Raw genomic sequence first — 22,471 nt, forward strand, 5'->3', positions numbered from 1 at the left:
TACCAGTTGCGGAAAAGATCGATATCATGTTGATGTATGGCTATTGTGATCAAAATGCACAACGGGCGTGTGCTATGTATGCTACTCGGTATCTTGGACGACATCATCCAAGTGTCCGGACCGGTCGCCGGATAGTTACGTTATTTCAGGAAACAGGAAGTGTTCAGCCACATGTGAAACGTCAACCACGACCTGCAACAAATGATGATGCCCAAGTAGGTGTTTTAGCTGCACCAGGAATTGCATGGCGACGACTTTAAACGTCGTGTACAGTTGTGCCACTGGGCACAAGAGAAATTACGGGCCACTGGGCACAAGAGAAATTACGAGACGATGACAGATTTTTTGCACGCATTCTATTTAGCGACGAAGCGTCATTCACCAACAGCGGTAACTTAAACTATCATAATATGCACTACTGGGCAACGGAAAATCAACGATGGCTGCGACAAGTGTAACATCAGCGACCTTGGCGGATTAATGTACGGTGCGTCATTCTGGGAGGAAGGATAACTGGTCCAAGGATAATTGGCCCCCATTTTATGGATGGCAAACTAAATGATGCAATGTATGCTGATTTCCTACGTAATGTTCTACCGATGTTACTACAAGATGTTTCACTGCATGACAGAAAGGCGATGTACTTCCAACATGATGGACGTCCGGCACATAGCTCGCGTGCGGTTGAAGCGGTATTGAGTAGCATATTTGATGACAGGTGGATTGGTCGTCGAAGCACCATACCGTGGCCCGCACGCTCACCGGATCTGACGTCCCCGGATTTCTTTCTGTGGGTACAGTTGAAGGACATTTGCTATCGTGATCCACCGACAAAGCCTGACAACATGCGTCAGCGCATTGTCAATGCATGTGCGAACATTATGGAAGGCGAACTACTGGCCGTTGATGGGAATGTTATTACAGGTATTGCCACATGCATTGAGGTTGACGGACATTGTTTTGAATATTTATTGCATTAATGTTGTATTTACAGGAAATCACGCTGTAACAGCATGCGTTCTCAGAAATGATAAGTTCACAAAGGCACATGTGTCACATTGGAACAACCGAAATAAAATGTTCAATCGTACTTACGTTATATATTTTAATTTAAAAAAACCTACGTGTTACCAACTGGTCGTCTAAAATTTTGAGCCATATGTTTGTGACTATTACAGCGCCATCTATCACAAAGCGAAAAAAGTGGTCCTACTAAAACATTCATATTTCTTTCTGTACTACACGAATATGTAATAAAAAGTATTTTTTTTTAAGAAAAGCGCAGTTGATATCCGTTTGACCTATGGCAGCGCCATCTATCGGGCCAACCATAGCGCCATCTGGTTTCCCCCTTCCAGCTAGACGAGTTTCGTTCTTTGTAGTTTTTTCGTTTGACGCTTATCTTGTGAGATATTTGGACCGGTCACTATCAATGGACCACCCTGTATAGTTACTGCTGTGTCGTGACGTCAATTAATTCATTTATCTGTTCCGAAGCGAGTAATGAAGCAATTTCTGGACTTCTGCGGGTACTACCCCCAACTTGAAGACATCTTCTTGAGATATTTGGTATATTTTACGTATATGTCTCACTTTTATGATCAGCGATGTACGGGCGTATGAGCTTACATTTTTTGCTTCATCAAGTGACCATGGACCTTTGTATGTGACATACATTTTAACTTCATACGTGTGCCCGTTCCTGGCCGACCGCGGTGGCCGAGCGGTTCTAGGCGCTTCAGTCTGGAACCGCGCTGCTGCTACGGTCGCAGGTTCGAATCCTGCCTCGGGCATGGATGTGTGTGATGTCCTTAGGTTAGTTAGGTTTAAGTAGTTCTAAGTTGTAGGGGGACTGATGACCTCAGAAGTTAAGTCCCATAGTGCTCAGAGCCATTTGAACCCGTTCCTGAGAAAAAGGGTTGTTGACAGTCGGGGGAACAAAGAGACAGGCAGATAGCAACGTGATACTGTAACGTTTCCGTTTTTACCGACGTGGGTGCGGAACTCCAACAGCGTAAAAATGCCAATAAATGTAAATAGGGCTCGTTATGGATGGACACCAGTTAGCACAGAGTAGCCACTGCCACACCCTATAGTCCCGTTACCAAGTCTCCACAGGGACATTTTGCACGTTTACCGCTGTCTCAGATCACTCTGAAACATGAGCACTTAATTCATTCAATTTCTTCGTTTATTATTTATATTTTTCCTAAAACGTCTAGTTCCAGTTGACATTTTTGTCTGTTACAATATTACATTTTAATACATACTTGTTTGGTTCTTAAATATCTTTCAGATACATAGTAATATATAAAAGTCCTATGGAACAGGATACAGATAACAAAATTTAAAACTTCTCGTTTTCTCTAATTGTGAATGCCGACATACACTCCTGGAAATTGAAATAAGAACACCGTGAATTCATTGTCCCAGGAAGGGGAAACTTTATTGACACATTCCTGGGGTCAGATACATCACATGATCACACTGACAGAACCACAGGCACATAGACACAGGCAACAGAGCATGCACAATGTCGGCACTAGTACAGTGTATATCCACGTTTCGCAGCAATGCAGGCTGCTATTCTCCCATGGAGACGATCGTAGAGATGCTGGATGTAGTCCTGTGGAACGGCTTGCCATGCCATTTCCACCTGGCGCCTCAGTTGGACCAGCGTTCGTGCTGGACGTGCAGACCGCGTGAGACGACGCTTCATCCAGTCCCAAACATGCTCAATGGGGGACAGATCCGGAGATCTTGCTGGCCAGGGTAGTTGACTTACACCTTCTAGAGCACGTTGGGTGGCACGGGATACATGCGGACGTGCATTGTCCTGTTGGAACAGCAAGTTCCGTTGCCGGTCTAGGAATGGTAGAACGATGGGTTCGATGACGGTTTGGATGTACCGTGCACTATTCAGTGTCCCCTCGACGATCACCAGTGGTGTATGGCCAGTGTAGGAGATCGCTCCCCACACCATGATGCCGGGTGTTGGCCCTGTGTGCCTCGGTCGTATGCAGTCCTGATTGTGGCGCTCACCTGCACGGCGCCAAACACGCATACGACCATCATTGGCACCAAGGCAGAAGCGACTCTCATCGCTGAAGACGACACATCTCCATTCGTCCCTCCATTCACGCCTGTCGCGACACCACTGGAGGCGGGCTGCACGATGTTGGGGCGTGAGCGGAAGACGGCCTAACGGTGTGCGGGACCGTAGCCCAGCTTCATGGAGACGGTTGCGAATGGTCCTCGCCGATACCCCAGGAGCAACAGTGTCCCTAATTTGCTGGGAAGTGGCGGTGCGGTCCCCTATGGCACTGCGTAGGATCCTACGGTCGTGGCGTGCATCCGTGCGTCGCTGCGGTCCGGTCCCAGGTCGACGGGCACGTGCACCTTCCGCCGACCACTGGCGACAACATCGATGTACTGTGGAGACCTCACGCCCCACGTGTTGAGCAATTCGGCGGTACGTCCACCCGGCCTCCCGCATGCCCACTATACGCCCTCGCTCAAAGTCCGTCAACTGCACATACGGTTCACGTCCACGCTGTCGCGGCATGCTACCAGTGTTAAAGACTGCGATGGAGCTCCGTATGCCACGGCAAACTGGCTGACACTGACGGCGGCGGTGCACAAATGCTGCGCAGCTAGCGCCATTCGACGGCCAACACCGCGGTTCCTGGTGTGTCCGCTGTGCCGTGCGTGTGATCATTGCTTGTACAGCCCTCTCGCAGTGTCCGGAGCAAGTATGGTGGGTCTGACACACCGGTGTCAATGTGTTCTTTTTTCCATTTCCAGGAGTGTATGTATAGGTTGGATACATTCTTCCAAGGATGTGTTGCGGCTTTGGATTGACTCTATTCTTACAAATGGCTCAGATGGTTCTAAGGACTATGCAATTTAACATTTGTCATCAGTCCCCTAGACTTAGAACTACTTAAACCTAACCAACCTAAGGACATCACACACATCCATGCCCGAGGCAGGATTCGAACCTGTGACCGTAGCAGCAGCGCGGTTCCAGACTGAAGCGCCTAGAACCGCTTGGACACCGAGGCCGGCCAGGAACGGGCACACGTATGAAGTTAAAATGTATGTCACATACAAAGGTCCACTGTCACTTGGTGAAGCAAAAAATTTAAGCTTATATGCCCGTACATCGCTGATCATAAAAGTGAGACATATACGTACCATATGCTAAATATCTCAAGAAAATGTCTTGTTCAAGTTGTGGGTAGTACCCGCAATAGTCCAGAAATTGCTTCATTACTCGCTTCGGAACAGATAAATGAATTAATTGACAGCACGTCACGGCAGTAACTATATAAGAGCTACTATAGTGCTGTACTCAGCATTCTTCTTCTTCTTCTTCGCGGATGGATCACTTAGGACCACGCGTAATCAACATTTGCTGGCCTTTCTTTTCGCCCAGTTTTCCTTCATGAACAACGAATGGGCTAGCTTTCGTTGCGTAGACCATGTATGTCGGTTAGTTTTTCTCTCTTCTTCCTCAAAACCCCGCGTGTTTGTGATTTTTCTGATTTCATTTCTATCATGTAGATTTGGAGACCCTAATTCTCTCAGGTCTTTTTCCGTCTGTTTGTACCAGTTCGGTCTTGTAGTTTTGTTGTTTAAAAATGTATGGATTTTGTACGTTAACCTGTTTGAGTCCATTCTTTCTAAGTGCCCCATGAATTGGATTCTTCTCATGCGCATTGTGTCTGTTATTTTGGAGATATTTTTATATATTTCTGCATTGGATTTTGGATAATGTACCCCATCTTTAGTTCTTGATCCTAGGATTTTCCTCATTATCTTACGTTCTTTCACTTCTAATTCCTCTTTTAGTGTTCTGTGTTGAAGGTTTAGTGTCTCAGATGCGTAGAGAGCTTCGGGTCTAATTACTGTTGTATAGTGTCGTATTTTGCAGTTCCACGAGATACTCTTTTTGTTGTAAATGTTTTTTGTTAACTGAAACGCCGTCTCCATTTTCTGGACTCTTGATCTGACGGATTTCTTTTCATTACAATTTTCTGCAATCCACTCACCACAATATTTAAATTCTTTTACTCGAGAGATGTAGTTATTACCAATTTTGAGATCAGAAGGTGGATCTTTGATGTCAGTCATAAATTTTGTTTTTTCAAATGAAATTTGTAATCCTATTTTAGCTGCCTGTTCTTGTAATAATTCTAATTATTATTATTATTATTATTATTATTATTATTATTATTATTATCATCTTCACTTTCTCAGACGTTAAGTCCGGTTAAAAATGGAGTGACGCGGACCTTGATCAAGCATCACTTCCTTTAAACTGTACGGTATGTGTTATATTGCATTTAGGAACTTTCGGGTAATTGAACATGTATCAATAATTACGGATTTCTGTAGCTGTATATATATGTTTGGATGTAGCTGTATTGCATTGATGTACTGGTGGATATTGTGTGGTATGACTCCTGTAGTTGATAGTATAATTGGTATGATGTCAACTTTATCCTGATGCCACATGTCTTTGACTTCCTCAGCCAGTTGGATATATTTTTCAATTTTTTCTCCTGTTTTCTTTTGTATATTTGTTGTATTGGGTATGGATATTTCGATTAGTTGTGTTAATTTCTTCTTTTTATTGGTGAGTATGATGTCAGGTTTGTTATGTGGCGTTGTTTTATCTGTTATAATGGTTCTGTTCCAGTATAATTTGTATTCATCATTCTCCAGTACATTTTGTGGTGTATACTTGTATGTAGGAATGTGTTGTTTTAAAAGTTTATGTTGTAAGGCAAGCTGTTGATGTATTATTTTTGCGACATTGTCATGTCTTCTGGGGTATTCTGTATTTGCTAGTATTGTACATCCGCTTGTGATGTGATCTACTGTTTCTATTTGTTGTTTACAAAGTCTGCATTTATCCGTTGTGGTATTGGGATCTTTAATAATATGCTTGCTGTAATACCTGGTGTTTATTGTTTGATCCTGTATTGCAATCATGAATCCTTCTGTCTCACTGTATATATTGCCTTTTCTTAGCCATGTGTTGGATGCGTCTTGATCGATGTGTGGCTGTGTTAGATGATACGGGTGCTTGCCATGTAGTGTTTTCTTTTTCCAATTTTCTTTCTTCATGTCTGTTGATGTTATGTGATCTAAAGGGTTGTAGAAGTGGTTATGAAATTGCAGTGGTGTAGCCGATGTATTTATATGAGTGATTGCCTTGTGTATTTTGCTAGTGTCTGCTCGTTCTAGAAAGAATTTTCTTAAATTGTCTACCTGCCCATAATGTAGGTTTTTTATGTCGATAAATCCCCTTCCTCCTTCCTTTCTGCTTAATGTGAATCTTTCTGTTGCTGAATGTATGTGATGTATTCTATATTTGTGGCATTGTGATCGTGTAAGTGTATTGAGTGCTTCTAGGTCTGTGTTACTCCATTTCACTACTCCAAATGAGTAGGTCAATATTGGTATGGCATAGGTATTTATAGCTTTTGTCTTGTTTCTTGCTGTCAATTCTGTTTTCAGTATTTTTGTTAGTCTTTGTCTATATTTTTCTTTTAGTTCTTCTTTGATATTTGTATTATCTATTCCTATTTTTTGTCTGTATCCTAGATATTTGTAGGCATCCGTTTTTTCCATCGCTTCTATGCAGTCGCTGTGGTTATCCAATATGTAATCTTCTTGTTTAGTATGTTTTCCCTTGACTATGCTATTTTTCTTACATTTGTCTGTTGCAAAAGCCATACTTACATCATTGCTGAATCCTTCTGTTATCTTTAGTAATTGATTGAGTTGTTGATTTGTTGCTGCCAGTAGTTTTAGATCATCCATGTATAGCAAATGTGTGATTTTGTGTGGGTATGTTCCAGTAATATTGTATCCATAATTTGTATTATTTAGCATGTTGGATAGTGGGTTCAGAGCAAGGCAGAACCAAAAAGGACTTAATGAGTCTCCTTGGTATATTCCACGCTTAATCTGTATTGGCTGTGATGTGATATTATTTGAATTTGTTTGGATATTAAGTGTGGTTTTCCAATTTTTCATTACTATGTTTAGGAACTGTATCAATTTAGAATCTACTTTGTATATTTCCAATATTTGTAGTAACCATGAGTGGGGTACACTATCAAAAGCTTTTTGGTAATCAATGTATGCGTAGTGTAGCGACCTTTGTTTAGTTTTAGCTTGATATGTCACCTCTGCATCTATTATCAGTTGCTCTTTACATCCTCGTGCTCCTTTGCAACAGCCTTTTTGTTCTTCATTTATAATTTTGTTCTGTGTTGTATGTGTCATTAATTTCTGTTTAATGACTGAAGTTAATATTTTGTATATTGTTGGTAGGCATGTTATGGGGCGATATTTAGCTGGGTTCGCTGTGTCTGCTTGATCTTTAGGTTTCAGATATGTTATTCCGTGTGTAAGTGTATCAGGGAATGTGTATGGGTCTACAATGTAACTGTTAAATAATTTAGTTAGATGTGAATGTGTTGAGGTGAACTTCTTTAACCAGAAATTTGCTATTTTATCATTTCCAGGGGCTTTCCAATTGTGAGTAGAATTAATTGCTTGGGTGACTTCATGTTGCAAAATTATCACTTCAGGCATTTGTGGTATCATCTTGTATGTGTCTGTTTCTGCTTGTATCCACCGTGCATGCCTGTTATGTTGTACCGGGTTTGACCATATGTTGCTCCAGAAGTGTTCCATGTCTGTTATGTTTGGTGGATTGTTTATTTTAATGTGTGTGTTATCTATTGTCTGGTAAAATTTCTTTTGGTTTGTGTTCAATGTTTGGTTTTGTTTCCTTCTATTTTCACTTTTTTTGTATCTTCTGAGTCGTTTGGCTAATGCTTGTAATTTCTGCTTCTTTTCGTCTAATTGCTCTGTCGCTTCTTGTTGTGAGATTTTACCTAACTTTTTTCGTTTTTTTTCCCGAGATTTCATTTCTTATAAATTGTGTTAGCTGTCCAATGTCTTTTCTCAGTTTTTCTATTTTGATCTGTAGCCTGTGTTGCCATGCTGGTTTTGTGGGTTTCTTCTGTGTGTTGGTTGGTTCTGATCTCTGCCTAGTGTGTATATTTAGTGTAGTGAGTGCTCCTATATAAACCAGTAGTTGTAACTCTTCCATAGTTGTGTTTTCATTTATTTTGTTGTGTATGATTGTGTTGATAGTTTTTATTGTTGTTTCGACTTGTGGGTTATTTGGTGGTCTACGCAAGAATGGTCTAATGTCTGTATTTGTGTCTTTGTATTCTATATATGTTAGCTGAAATTTTTCTTCTATATCTAACATCTGTGTCACTTCGTGTTCTATTTGTGCTTGTTCTGGTGGCTGTCTTAAGATTTCGTTTTCCTCTGATTGTTTAATTGGTGCATGTTGTTCTTTGTTTGTTTGCTCTGGGATGTTTGAGTCCGTTACTGTATTTTCTTCTTCTTCTGACTGCACATTATTTTGTTCCAGTATTTGTTGTACTTGTTGTTTGATGTTTTCTAATTCTGACTGGGGTATCCTGTTATTTTTTATTATTACACGGATCTGATCAGCTAGTCGTTGTTCTGTTAAAAATTTTAATTCTGGGTATCTGGTAATAAATGTTGTGTATACTTGTGATCTGTATCCAGTTGTGTTGGTTCCTAGGTTTGTTGCTTGGTAATAACAGAACATGAGGTGTCGATTAACTTCATCTGACCATCTCATCCTCTGTCTTTGTTTTCCTTCTAGGGTGGTTGCAGGAAGCATATCCTGCAAAACACCTCTATTTGGATTTAAATCATTTTCCAGTTGGCTAGCAGTGTCGTTACCATTGTGGGCGGGCATAGGGTTCAAGCGTCGTCCCCGACCATGACGGCGCTTGTCCGAGGCTTCTTTAGTTCTGTCCTGAACCAACTAATCACACTAAAAGGGGGGTTAGCCCTATTAGTGGTTTGTTCTTTTCGTCGCCTTTTACGACTGGCAGAACATACCGGAGGCCGATTCTTTTCCCGGGCCTCCACGGGGTTTATTATTATTATTATTATTATTATTACTACTACTACTACTACTACTATTACTATTATTACTATTACTGGCTGTGGTCAGACACAAAGCATTGACATCCTGTTCAGAAGCAACGAATGCAGGAATCAAGGGATTTGCAATACCATTCCTGAAATGGTCTAACCTTCCCAGAGCCCCGACCTGAACTCAAGCGATCACGTTTGGGATGACGTAGAATGTCGACTTCGCTCCAGATCCCAGTGCTCAAAATCAGAGCCTTCTCTGATTTCGGCTCTTGAGGAGAAATGGACTGCCATTCTGCCCAGTCATTGAGACACCTTAGTGAAAGTGTCCCCATCAAAGGTGAAGATTGGACACACCCAGAGAGGGTGGGATGCATCCGATAAGGGTCGCCGAATACACTCTTTCTTTCCTGATGTACAGGAAAGACTACAACGGAAACACGTCGACCCAAGCCGGGGGATGGTTCATTTCCTGACAGGCCACGGGCCGTTTCCGGTACATTTAAACAGTGTGGGACTAACTAACGATGAAGTGTGCGTATGCGGAGAAACTGGGACACCAGAACATGTCACACTGCTGTGCAACACGCTAGCACAAGAGAGACTTATACAGAATGACAATGACATCTCCAGAATAATACGTAATCCCTATAACTGGAACACAATAAATAGCGTAGCCGATATTGCATCGAACACTCTGCACGAAGAATACAAACGCCAAATCCCATATGGAAGAAGGCGTACACAAGTACAACAAACCACATGGAAGGACACAAACACGACCACGGATTCCGAAACCGAGGAAGGAACACTATGTGAACATGGCTCAGAAGGGATCAACTTGTAAGGGACCAAAACCAACAATGCATGACACTCCATGTCACAACACCGCCACAAACCACGCAACAATCATAAAAAAAATAAACACCGGCACCTCATACTAAGACTGTGGTGATAAAGTCGGTTTGGAGGAGAAGGCTCGAAGAATTTTTATTCCGAGGCTCCTCCTCCCCAATGACATCCTGCATAGTGTTTAAAGTATACTGCACAAGCACTAATGTATTGATCGTCTTACTGTGTGCAGACAGAAGTATGTTCTCTATTCACAGTTATAATCAATGAATTTCATATATCGGAAATGTATTAAGTTCTTTGGGAATAATGCATTCAGGTAGCAGTGAACTATATTCTATTTCAACTAACAAGTTACAAAAATGAATGTATTTCTGATGTGAAGCTAAAATTCGTGTATTCCATGTATGAAGTGCTCAATCAGCATTTAGTCTGTATAATCTGTGTAAACATACATTAGCGCAAACCATTTCAGATGAGAATAACTCGAGGTTGTACCGAAACCTTCTCATCTGAAATAGATAGAAATAGGCCATTATTAACCAACATGCTACTTAGACTGTATTACTCATCCAAATACAGCTTATCACTTCCCTCTATATATTACAAGTTATTCCTAACCACGCTCATTCTGCATTTTCTTTTTTTTTATTTTTCTTTGACATTTGCATTGTATAAATTATATTCTCATCAACTTGGTAATAACAAATTATATGGAACCATTTCAACAATTGTTAAGCATTCAATTCGCTGTAACCTCAGAGAAATCTTTGTATATTATGTTCTTTACATTATTTAAAAAAGCATTAACAATTGCACCAATAAGACTGTAACAATGAGAAGTCTTTGCTATTAGATTCAGAAGCATCCGACCCACCTTACATTTCAAGGCGGTGGGTTACTCTGTACTCCAGAATGAGATTTTCACTCAGCAGCGGAGTGTGTGCTGATATGAAACTTCCTGGCAGATTAAAACTGTGGTGGAGCACTTGCCCGCGAAAGGCAAAACTCGGAGTCTCGGTCCGGCACTCAGTTTTAATCTGTCAGGAAGTTTCTTACTCTGTACTGTTAATGAAATAAATAAAATAAATAAATACCCCATATTAATGTCCACAAATAGTTGCAGGAATACTTGTGATGAGAAAGTATGAAACAGTAACAGGTGTATGGTCTGAACAGTCAAAACTTCTTGAAATTACTTATAAACTGTCTACATCGCAATGCACGTTTCTTAAAAGGTGACCGGTAAGGGTCATCGCATGGTGATCTTCAGACCTTCAACCATATTGATGGGCAATGATCGTGCACGGAGCAGGGACCACTGAACGACGATAGTCAACTGTTGACAGCTGAACTCAGAGCCATTGTCATCAATATGGGTGAAGGTCTGAAGATGATGACGTCATGATCGAAACCGGTCACCTTCGATGTAACCTGTTTTAAAAGTAATTTCTAATATACAGAGGGGTCCAAAAAATGTATCCACTGTTAGGTTGCACGGCAATGGCGAAATGAGTATCAGAGCCACGAACACGTTTAACGATTCGTCGCATTCGAGACAAATTTGAAGCCGAAGGCTGTGTTAAAGATGTGCACAAACAACGATCCGGACGACCTGTAATAGTAACAAGTCCAGCTAACTCCCGTCGTGTGTTACAACAACTCACTCGCTCACCACAGAAGTCTGTGAGACAGTGTGCCCGTGAAACTGGAGTGAGTCGCTCAAGAGAGCAAAGTCGAAGTGCTACAGTCCACGATTGCTACACGCAATGAACGAGGACGACCCAGATCGTAGAATGGAGTACTGCGAGTGGCTTACTAACATGGTGGACAACGATGAAGAGTTTGCAGATATGATTGTGTGGTCTGATGAGGCACATTTCAAACTCAATGGTACAGTAAATCGCCACAATTGCATCTACTGGGCCGCCGAAAATCCGAACGTCCATGTGGACAAAGCCGTGAATTTGCCAGGAGTAAATGTGTGGTGTGGGTTGTCTTACCGGGGCTCGATTGGGCCATTCTTCTTTGACGGCACAGTTACCAGTGAAGTGTACCTTCAGAAGCTTCAGGCATCCATTTTACTTGCCATCCGAGACTTGTATGGAGACGGAAGAGTTTACTTTCAACAAGATGATGCCCCAGCCCACTACCAAAATCGTGTTAGGGCGTATCTCGACGAAAATCTACCAGGAAGATGGATAGGCCGTAGAGGTGCTGTGGAGTATCCACCACGTTCCCGAAACCTATCTCTTCTGGGTTTTTACCTGTGGGGAACGTCTACCGACAAAAGCAACGCACATTGGATGAACTTCGAGAATTCATCGTACATTCATGTGCAAATATCCAACTGAACACGTCAGTAGTTCGTGCTGCAATTCGGCGACATCGTTTGTGTGTGGATGTTAATGGTGACCATTTCGAACACCTACAGTGATATCTATAAGTTGGACTTTAAGCTACACTTTCACCAAAAATGAGACAACTCCGTCAATTAGTTTGCAAGTTATGGACTTTTAAACAGTGGATGCATTTTTTTGGACCCTTCTGTATTTGTGATCGATGACTTTCTCCAGAAACATATTTCAAAAATACTTAACATTTTCACTGCCAGCTGTGTAAACTTTGCCGTGTGTTAGAGTGCCAGCTATTTTTTATGGTTTTTCTGTGTTTATTACGAACACTGGCCAACAGTGAAGACCGATCGAGGTGGTCGGTCTACGAGATTTCGTATTTAAAAGCAGGAGAATCGTACCCTGTCAAATGGCGAGATTGACAGTCTGCTGAAATTAAAACGTTCTTTCATTCAATGTGTTAACTTCCTGTATCCCCGTTGACAGTTGATGTACACCCAATGTGATTTTTTTTTCCACTTCTCGTACTGAATGCAACTTTCTATACATTTTACGTGAGGTTTTGTTTCCATTTGTTTCAGATACGTTACTGTAGACCCGGGAGTTCTCTACATAACCTCTGTTGAAAGCTCAGACGAAGGCAACTACAGGTCAGTATCTTGTACAAACTTTTGGTTTATACATGCTGTTATCTAGAATTGTTCATGATTAGTGAAGCTGACAGTTTCTGACGTCAGTTGTTAGTGTAAATTATCTGTTAGTGCTACATGAAATGTGAAGAATTGACAGTCTGCATTCGATATGTTTCGCCGTGACATTTCCAGTGTAGCACTCCGTCTTCAGGCCAGAAGTGGTCCATCGGGACCATCCGACCGCCGTGTCATCCTGTCATTGAGGATGAGCATAGGAGGGGGGGGGGGTCAGCACACCGCTCTCCCGGTCGTTATAATGGTTTTCTTTGACTGGAGCCGCTACTATTCGGTCGAGTAGCTCCTCAATTGGCATCACGAGGCTGAGTGCACCCCGAAAAAATGGCAACAGCGCATGGCGGCTTGGATGGTCACCCATCCAAGTGCCAGCCACTCGCGACAGCGCTTAACTTCGGTAATGTGACGTGAAACGGTGTATCCACTTCGGCAAGGCCGTTGCCAATTCCAGTGAAGTGCGTCTATTAAAAACAGAAAGAGTGTTGAGCACTTTTACGTATTATTGGAATCGACCACCAGTTGACAAACATACGAGTATTAACACTTTGACGTGCGGCTGACGTACTATTAACGGTGCTTGTGGGAATGGCGGGGAATTTAATATTTCGTGACGCCAGTAATGATGAATTTCCGCGGTGGCAGACATAATACATATTTGTGGCTCTCACAAACGTGTGTTAGAGCTGCAGTCTTTGTAGTTTCTGCTTGATAGAGGTAGCGGTATCACTAGAAAATTCGTCGTTTTTGAAACCTTTGTTATCGTCTCTCGTTTCGTAGCCGTTACCTAACGTTGAAGTTGGCTCTATGTGTTTTGTGTGCTATTGCGTTCAAAATGTGAAGTGAAGAAGAGAAACGTCTGGAGCCAATGATACACGAGTCTGCAGATGATGGGAACGAAATATGTGATGATGATTCGGACTACACGTTTATCGTATTATTTTTGCGGGTTGTGTTGTTATGAAGGCTTTTACTGCAGTAAAACCAGGAAATCAATTCGAGCATATGATTCCAGCGAGTGTAATGTTGGACTATGTATCCCTCCATGTTTCATTTCGTATCATACTCTGTTGGACATGTCTGTTATGTAGTTCTTTAGATTTAAATTGCTAGCTCACTGCTGTAGGTATTTTAATACCGGAACGTCTTTTTCAATTTTTTTCTGCGATAATTACTGTTAAATTGAAGTTTATCTGTGGGCTCAGATTTAATACTAGCAATTCCAAAATATGTGTATTTAATGCGGAAAGTCCAATAAACCTAAAAATGCTTTGAAATTCGGACCACATATTTGTAGACACGAGTTGTATCTTCCTAAAACCTCGTATTTTAGCCTGTCCACAGATAACATCAGCTACGCCGGCCGCGGTGGTCTAGCGGTTCTAGGCGCTCAGTCCGGAACCGCGCGACTGCTACGGTCGCAGGTTCGAATCATGCCTCGGGCATGGATGTGTGTGATGTCCTTAGGTTAGTTGGGTTTAATTAGTTCTAAGTTCTAGGGGACTGATGACCACAGATGTTAAGTCCCATAGTGCTCAGAGCCATTTGAACCATTTTTGAACATCAGCTACGTACAAGACCAGCACCGTAAACGTTAAAGGCCAATTTAACGTGCTGACTAAAATTCGGCAGCATTGCCAACAACACGACATTTTCGGAACATGGTTTTGCTTCTTTCTCAAGATTTATGAGGAGAAAACATGTAATTGTTTCAGAACTAATACATACACTGCCGGAAATTAAAATTGCAGTACCAGGCGGGATGCAAGTAACAAAATTTTATTTACTTTAAGTATACTGTATAATAGGAAGGACACACGATCAGATTTATAGGTGATTTGTTGGTGTAGAGGATGCGAAAGTCAGTATCCAACGTTGCCACTTCTGGCAGCATCAGTGGGCATCGAACTGAACTGAGCTCTGATGATGGATACGGGTGTTGTTTTTGTGGTCTTCAGTCCAGAGACTGGTTTGATGCAGCTCTCCATGCTACTCTATCCTGTGCAAGCTTCTTCATCTCCCAGTACCTACTGCAACCTACATCCTTCTGAATCTGCTTAGTGTATTCATCTCTTGGTCTCCCTCTACGATTTTTACCCTCCACGCTGCCCTCCAATACTCAATTGATGATCCCTTGATGCCTCAGAATATGTCCTACCAACCGATCCCTTCTTCTAGTGAAGTTGTGCCATAAATTTCTCTTCTCCCCAATTCTATCCAGTACCTCCTCATTAGTTGTGTGATCTGCCCATATAATCTTCAGCATTCTTCTGTAGCACCACATTTCGAAAGCTTCTATTCTCTTCTTGTCTAAACTATTCATCGTCCACGATTCACTTCCATACATGGCTGCACCCCATACAAATACACTCCTGGAAATTGAAATAAGAACTCCGTGAATTCATTGTCCCAGGAAGGGGAAACTTTATTGACACATTCCTGGGGTCAGATACATCACATGATCACACTGACAGAACCACAGGCACATAGACAGAGGCAACAGAGCATGCACAATGTCGGCACTAGTACAGTGTATATCCACCTTTCGCAGCAATGCAGGCTGCTATTCTCCCATGGAGACGATCGTAGAGATGCTGGATGTAGTCCTGTGGAACGGCTTGCCATGCCATTTCCACCTGGCGCCTCAGTTGGACCAGCGTTCGTGCTGGACGTGCAGACCGCGTGAGACGACGCTTCATGCAGTCCCAAACATGCTCAATGGGGGACAGATCCGGAGATCTTGCTGGCCAGGGTAGTTGACTTACACGTTCTAGAGCACGTTGGGTAGCACGGGATACATGCGGACGTGCATTGTCCTGTTGGAACAGCAATTTCCCTTGCCGGTCTAGGAATGGTAGAACGATGGGTTCGATGACGGTTTGGATGTACCGTGCACTATTCAGTGTCCCCTCGACGATCACCAGTGGTGTACGGCCAGTGTAGGAGATCGCTCCCCACACCATGATGCCGGGTGTTGGCCCTGTGTGCCTCGGTCGTATGCAGTCCTGATTGTGGCGCTCACCTGCACGGCGCCAAACACGCATACGACCATCATTGGCACCAAGGCAGAAGCGACTCTCATCGCTGAAGACGACACGTCTCCATTCGTCCCTCCATTCACGCCTGTCGCGACACCACTGGAGGCGGGCTGCACGATGTTGGGGCGTGAGCGGAAGACGGCCTAACGGTGTGCGGGACCGTAGCCCAGCTTCATGGAGACGGTTGCGAATGGTCCTCGCCGATACCCCAGGAGCAACAGTGTCCCTAATTTGCTGGGAAGTGGCGGTGCGGTCCCCTACGGCACTGCGTAGGATCCTACGGTCTTGGCGTGCATCCGTGCGTCGCTGCGGTCCGGTCCCAGGTCGACTGGCACGTGCACCTTCCGCCGACCACTGGCGACAACATCGATGTACTGTGGAGACCTCACGCCCCACGTGTTGAGCAATTCGGCGGTACGTCCACCCGGCCTCCCGCATGCCCACTATACGCCCTCGCTCAAAGTCCGTCAACTGCACATACGGTTCACGTCCACGCTGTCGCGGCATGCTACCAGTGTTAAAGACTGCGATGGAGCTCCGTATGCCACGGCAAACTGGCTGACACTGACGGCGGCGGTGCACAAATGCTGCGCAGCTGGCGCCATTCGACAGCCAACACCGCGGTTCCTGGTGTGTCCGCTGTGCCGTGCGTGTGATCATTGCTTGTACAGCCCTCTCGCAGTGTCCGGAGCAAGTATGGTGGGTCTGACACACCAGTGTCAATGTGTTCTTTTTTCCATTTCCAGGAGTGTACTTTCAGAAACGACTTCCTGACACTTAAATCTATACTAGGTGTTAACAAATTTCTCTTCTTCAGAAACTCTTTCTTTGCCATTGCCAGTCTACATTTTATATCGTCTCTACTTCTACCATCATCAGTTATTTTGCTCCCCAAATAGAAAAACTCCTTTAGTACATTGTCTCATTTCCTAATCTAATTCCCTTAGCATCACCTGACTTAATTCGACTACATTCCATTATCCTCGTTTTGCTTTTGTTGATGTTCATTTATATCCTCCTTTCAAGACACTGACCATTCCGTTCAGCTGCTCTTCTAGGTCCTTTGCTGTCTCTGACAGAATCACAATTTTATCGGCGGACCTCAAAGTTTTTATTTCTTCGCCATGGATTTTAATACCTACTCCGAATTTTTCTTTTGTTTTCTTTACCGCCTGCTCAATACACAGATTGAATAACATCGGGGATACGCTACAACCCTGTCTCACTCTCTTCCCAACCACTGCTTCCCTTTCATGCCCCTCGACTATTATGACTGCCATCTGGTTTGTGTACAAATTGTAAATAGCTTTTCGGTCCCTGTAATTTACCCCCGCCACCTTCTGAATTTGAAAGAAAGAATTCCACTCAACATTGTCAAAAGCTTTCTGTAGGTCTACAAATGCTAGAAACGTAGGTTTGCCTTTCCTTAATCTAGCTTCTAAGCTAAGTCGTAGGGTCAGTATAGCCTCACGTGTTCCAATACTTTTACGGAATCCAAATTGATCTTTCCCGAGGTCGGCTTCTACCAGTTTTTCCATTCGTCTGTAAAGAATTCGCGTTAGTATTTTGCAGCCGTGATAGTTCGGTAATTTTCACATCTGTCAGTACCTGCTTTCTTTGGAATTATTATATTCCTCTTGAAGTCTGAGGGTATTTCACATGTCTCATACATTTTGCTCACCAGATGGTAGAGTTTTGTCAGGGCTGGATCTCCCAAGGCTGTGTTGTCTACTCCCGGGGCCTTGTTTCAACTTAGGTCTTTCAGTGCTCTGTCAGACTCTTCACGCAGTATCGTATCTCCCATTTCATCTTCATCTGCATCCTCTTCCATGTCCATAATATTGTCCTCAAGAACATCGCCCTTGTATAGACCCTCTATATACTCGTTCCACCTTTCTGCTTTCCCTTCTTTGCTTAAAACTAGGTTTCCATCTGAGCTCTTGGGATACGGTTACCTGGTTCCATACTGATTCGGCCATATTTCATCAGTCGCAGTGGCTTCCTGGTCCATCTGCAACCGACGACAGATGTTTCCTTTGGGTGAGAGGTGTGAAAAACGTGCTGGCCAGAGTAAACAGTCGGAAGGAACCCTCTTTATCGAGGTGGGTCAGGACTAGGGTTGTAAACGTAACAGCTAAATCGTGACTGTACAAATTCGGTATGTGGCCATGGTCGTGTAGCACTAGAGCACAAGGCTCAGGGCTTGGCGGTTCCGGGCTCAGGCTCTGGGTCGACACAGCCTGCTATCAAATTCGCTACCAGATTTCTTTTCCGGGAATGTAAGGCGGCCTGGGAGATGGGCCGCTGCCCCCCACCCCCTACCTCCTACTGCTGCGGTGAATAGGAAGGTTGCAAGTTGTGCACCCGTGGTCCTCGGTTACAGGTTCGAAACCCGCCACTGCTTAAATTTTGGTTAATAATCAGCATTGGCGGCCGAAGACTTCCGTCACTCTCATTCTGCCACCCGACTAGTCAAAGAGGGTGGAAGAGCGGATAGATGATGATGATGATGATGATGATGATGGTGATGATGATGTTTGGTTTGTGGGACGCTCAACTGCGCGGTTATCAGCTCCCGTACAGATCCCCAACTTTGCCCAGTCCATCTCGCCACTTTCATGAATGATGATGAAATCATGAGGACAACAGAAACACTCAGTCATCTCGAGGCAGGTGAAAATCACTGACCCCGCCGGGAATCGAACCCGGGACCAGTTGCTCGGGAAGCGAGAACGCGACTGCGAGATCACGAGCTGCGGACGAGGTTCACGACATTCTCTTGTCCTAGGGGTTGGAAACTGCTCCTAAAGGCGGATGAATCGGCAATGACCAGCGGCATGAGGATGCAGAAGGCAAAGGGAACCACTTCATTAAAGACACATAACGTGCATCCACAGGAAATGCAGCCTGTAGTTGAAAAGTGTCATGATGATCTCTCAATTAACAAAAGATTCCGGAATAGTCCCCCCCCCCCCCCTTTCGCATCTACGGGAGGGTACTGCCAAGGGGGAGGTGACACGACAGCATTATTTCTACCAACGTGTTCGTTTATAATACACTAGAAGTAGTGGCGTAACAGTGATAGATAAATCGGGCCCATGTTGCATCGTGGTTGAGTGTCAAGACATCGACGTGAAAATAGGGAGCAGCAGAATGGCTCTTACGTAAGCAGATAAAATTTTGAAAACATGTGGAAAAAATACAAAAATTGTAGAAAATATGAAAATGGAAGAAAAATACGTCAAATTTGGGAGGCATGAGAGTACTTCTATGTTCGCCTGGATGTGGTCTCTGCTTGTGTCTCAAATGAGTAATATAAAATTGTTATGTGACGTAACGTAACGTAATTTGTTACTAACAAGTAGACACAGCCGCATCCTCTCCATATGCTGCCCAGCTCCTGAACGAATGCGTCTCACCTAAATGTCCGTTACAAAGGATAAAGTTGGGGACGTGTGCTTGATCCTCATTGGCCTTGGGGAAGGGGAAGGGTTACCAGCCATTTCATTGTGTTCCGATTGGCTGAGAGAGATAGGGAGGGGTCTCCCGCCATTTTTATGTCACGTTACCACTATCAAGAAACGTCATGACCTCGAATATAAGTCGTTGAATTGCTAACGCTTTTGGCTGTTTCCCTGGGTGAGCTTGATCAATTCCCGGTTCCCTTTGGCGGAGGGGGGGGGGGGGGGGGGAGTAATGGGGGTGATCTTGAATACAAGTCAGCCAAGTGGGTAACCTGAACCAGATATGTAACCTGATACCCTCTTATCACGGAGGAGAATGGAATGTTCCTACACCGTTCTTGATAACCTACTAACATTGTCAAAATATCTCTCTAAATCTACAAACACTTAAAATGTAGGTTTGTCTTCGTTTGACCTATTTTGTAAGATGATTCGTACTGTCGGTGCTATAATTAATCAGATTACTACGGCGAAAACGACTATTTCTGAATAGTTTTGCTTGACGTATCGTATTTAATGACTAGAATGAAAAATACTCCTATCATAGCATAAAAAGGCGAATATGCCCTGGGCAGAGTTGGGGGTGTAAAAGACGGGAATTAGCTTTTCGAAGTATTTGGCAGCTTTAAAAGACATTTAAATCAAAACATCTTAGACATATTCGCCTTTCTTGCTTGTTAGTGTTAGTACTCATGTCATATAATATAAAGCGTTGTGTCAAGTAAAGTAACATGATGTCATGTCCTATAACACGACAGATGGCACAATGTCATGTGCTCTATGGCTAGCGAATCATCTGGATTTTGCGCACAGGATCAGGGATTTCATCCTATAAACGGCAAGATGTAAGTGTGCCAACACCTGCAGCTAAGAGAGCCCACTGCGCTGGCAAAGTTGGGTTAACTCGTAAAAAAGCGCGAATATATCAAGATGTTTTGATTTAATTATCTTTGAAGCTGGCAGGTAAGTCGATAAACTAGTTCTGTTCTTTTACATCCCTGGCCCTGCCCAGGATATATTCGCCTTTTTTGTGCTAGGATAGGAGCATTTTTCATTTTGGTTCCCAACTTTTAGTCTCCCATAGTTTTGACATCAGACCGTTGTAGATTGGCAACCGCTGTAGATTTTTGTTGACGCGGCCGAGGGCTGATCCGGTATAGATCTTTTTATTGTCTTTCAAACCATGTTGCTTATATCGTCGCTGTCACAAAAAAAACCAGACGACTTTGAATTACGTGTTTTTTCTGCCACCTTACTAAATTTGAACCGATTAGCACAAGGTGAAACACAGGACCTCACAAAAAAGCTTTTTTTGCATGTAAAATCGGAATTAAGCTGTATTTTTCAAAAAGAAAGTTTTCAATTTTACCGTAAGAAGGCGTTTCTGTTTATTTGAGTACTTTAAACCGATTCCGTCCATTCAGTTCACGCAAGAATGAATTTTACGTACTACGTTGAGCTCGACTTTAAACCATTGTAGCTCGACAACGGATAAAAATTATTTGATAAAAAGATTTCGTTTTGAGTTTATACATTCTTCTACCTTAGTGCAAAGTTTGAACCGATTCGTACAAGTTTAAATTAGAGAAGTGGCACTGTGACACACTTTAATAACCTCTAAGAAAAACGTGTTTCTTAGCACGTGTTTGCATGTAAAATCCGAGTGCTGCATATACCGATTGTGCCGTTAGAACTGAGCATTAACTTCAGCCTAGTAAACATCTTCTGCAAGTTACGGGTACGGTGGTGAACAAATCCGTATATGCCAACCTATCTGGGTGGTCCTTGGTGACACAATGGTCTGTTTTATTGATTTTAGATTTTAAAGTTTTACCACTTTTAATGTTTTTGTTTTTTAAAATCTAGATCTCTCCGGTATCCAGATAGCATAGGTAAGACTCGGGCAATTGTCGTGCCACTAGTTTATATAAGGAATGTATGAGGTATAACCCACGTGTGTGTTTTGGGATTTTATGAAAATGCTCTTCCTGTCACCATTAAACTTTTTCCATGTGGTAGAGGGGTGTAAGTTGTTGTCTGAAGGCTTCTATTTGGACAATCATGACCCATGAATATCACTTGGCTGCCGCCGATATAGTTGCCGTTGGCTTTAACAGATAGCGCCTAAGACGTTTGTGTACGTGAGCTGATCACAGCGTTTTAGTTTATGACTGATAATGTTGGTTATATTTAATTTGGTGGTATTTTTTTAGAGATTTGAGAGGTTGTTGTTGTTGTTGTGGTCTTCAGTCCTGAGACTGGTTTGATGCAGCTCTCCATGCTACTCTATCCTGTGCAAGCTTCTCCATCTCTCAGTACTTACTGCAACCTACATCCTTCTGAATCTTCTTAGTGTATTCATCTCTTGGTCTCCCCCTATGATTTTTACCCTTCACGCTGCCCTCCAATACTAAATTGGTGATCCCTTGATGCCTCAGAACATGTCCTACCAACCGATCCCTTCTTCTGGTCAAGTTGTGCCACAAACTTCTCTTCTCCCCAATCCTATTCAATACTTCCTCATTAGTTATGTGATCTACCCATCTAATCTTCAGCATTCTTCTGTAGCACCACATTTCAAAAGCTTCTATTCTCTTCTTCTCCAAACTATTTACCGTCCATGTTTCACTTCCATACATGGCTACACTCCATACGAATACTTTCAGAAATAACTTCCCGACACTTAAATCTATACTCGATGTTAACAAATTTCTCTTCTTCAGGAACGCTTTCCTTGCCGTTGCCAGTCTACATTTTATATCCTCTCTACTTCGTCCATCATCAGTTATTTTGCTCCCCAAATAGCAAAACTCCTTTACTACTTTAAGTGTCTCATTTCCTAATCTAATACCCTCAGCATCACCCGACTTAACTCGACTGCATTCCATTATCCTCGTTTTGCTTTTGTTGATGTTCATCTTATATCCTCTCTTCAAGACACCATCCATTCCGTTCAACTGCTCTTCCAAGTCCTTTGCTGTCTCTGACAGAATTACAATGTCATCGGCGAACCTCAAAGTTTTTATTTCTTCTCCATGGATTTTAATACC

At 43.0% G+C, this 22,471-nt stretch overlaps 1 protein-coding gene across 1 annotated transcript in view; it reads left to right on the top strand.

Moving 5' to 3' along the window:
* Positions 1-22,471, top strand: part of LOC126427952 (protogenin A-like) — a 438,352-nt gene that overhangs the window by 273,937 nt on the left and 141,944 nt on the right. The window contains exon 5 of the mRNA XM_050089841.1: positions 12,797-12,865. Coding sequence (XP_049945798.1) covers positions 12,797-12,865 — 69 coding nt within the window. The remainder of the gene's footprint in view (positions 1-12,796; positions 12,866-22,471) is intronic.

This window comes from Schistocerca serialis, chromosome 12 (genome assembly GCF_023864345.2).
Source record: "Schistocerca serialis cubense isolate TAMUIC-IGC-003099 chromosome 12, iqSchSeri2.2, whole genome shotgun sequence".
In the NCBI taxonomy this organism is placed as follows: domain Eukaryota; kingdom Metazoa; phylum Arthropoda; class Insecta; order Orthoptera; family Acrididae; genus Schistocerca; species Schistocerca serialis.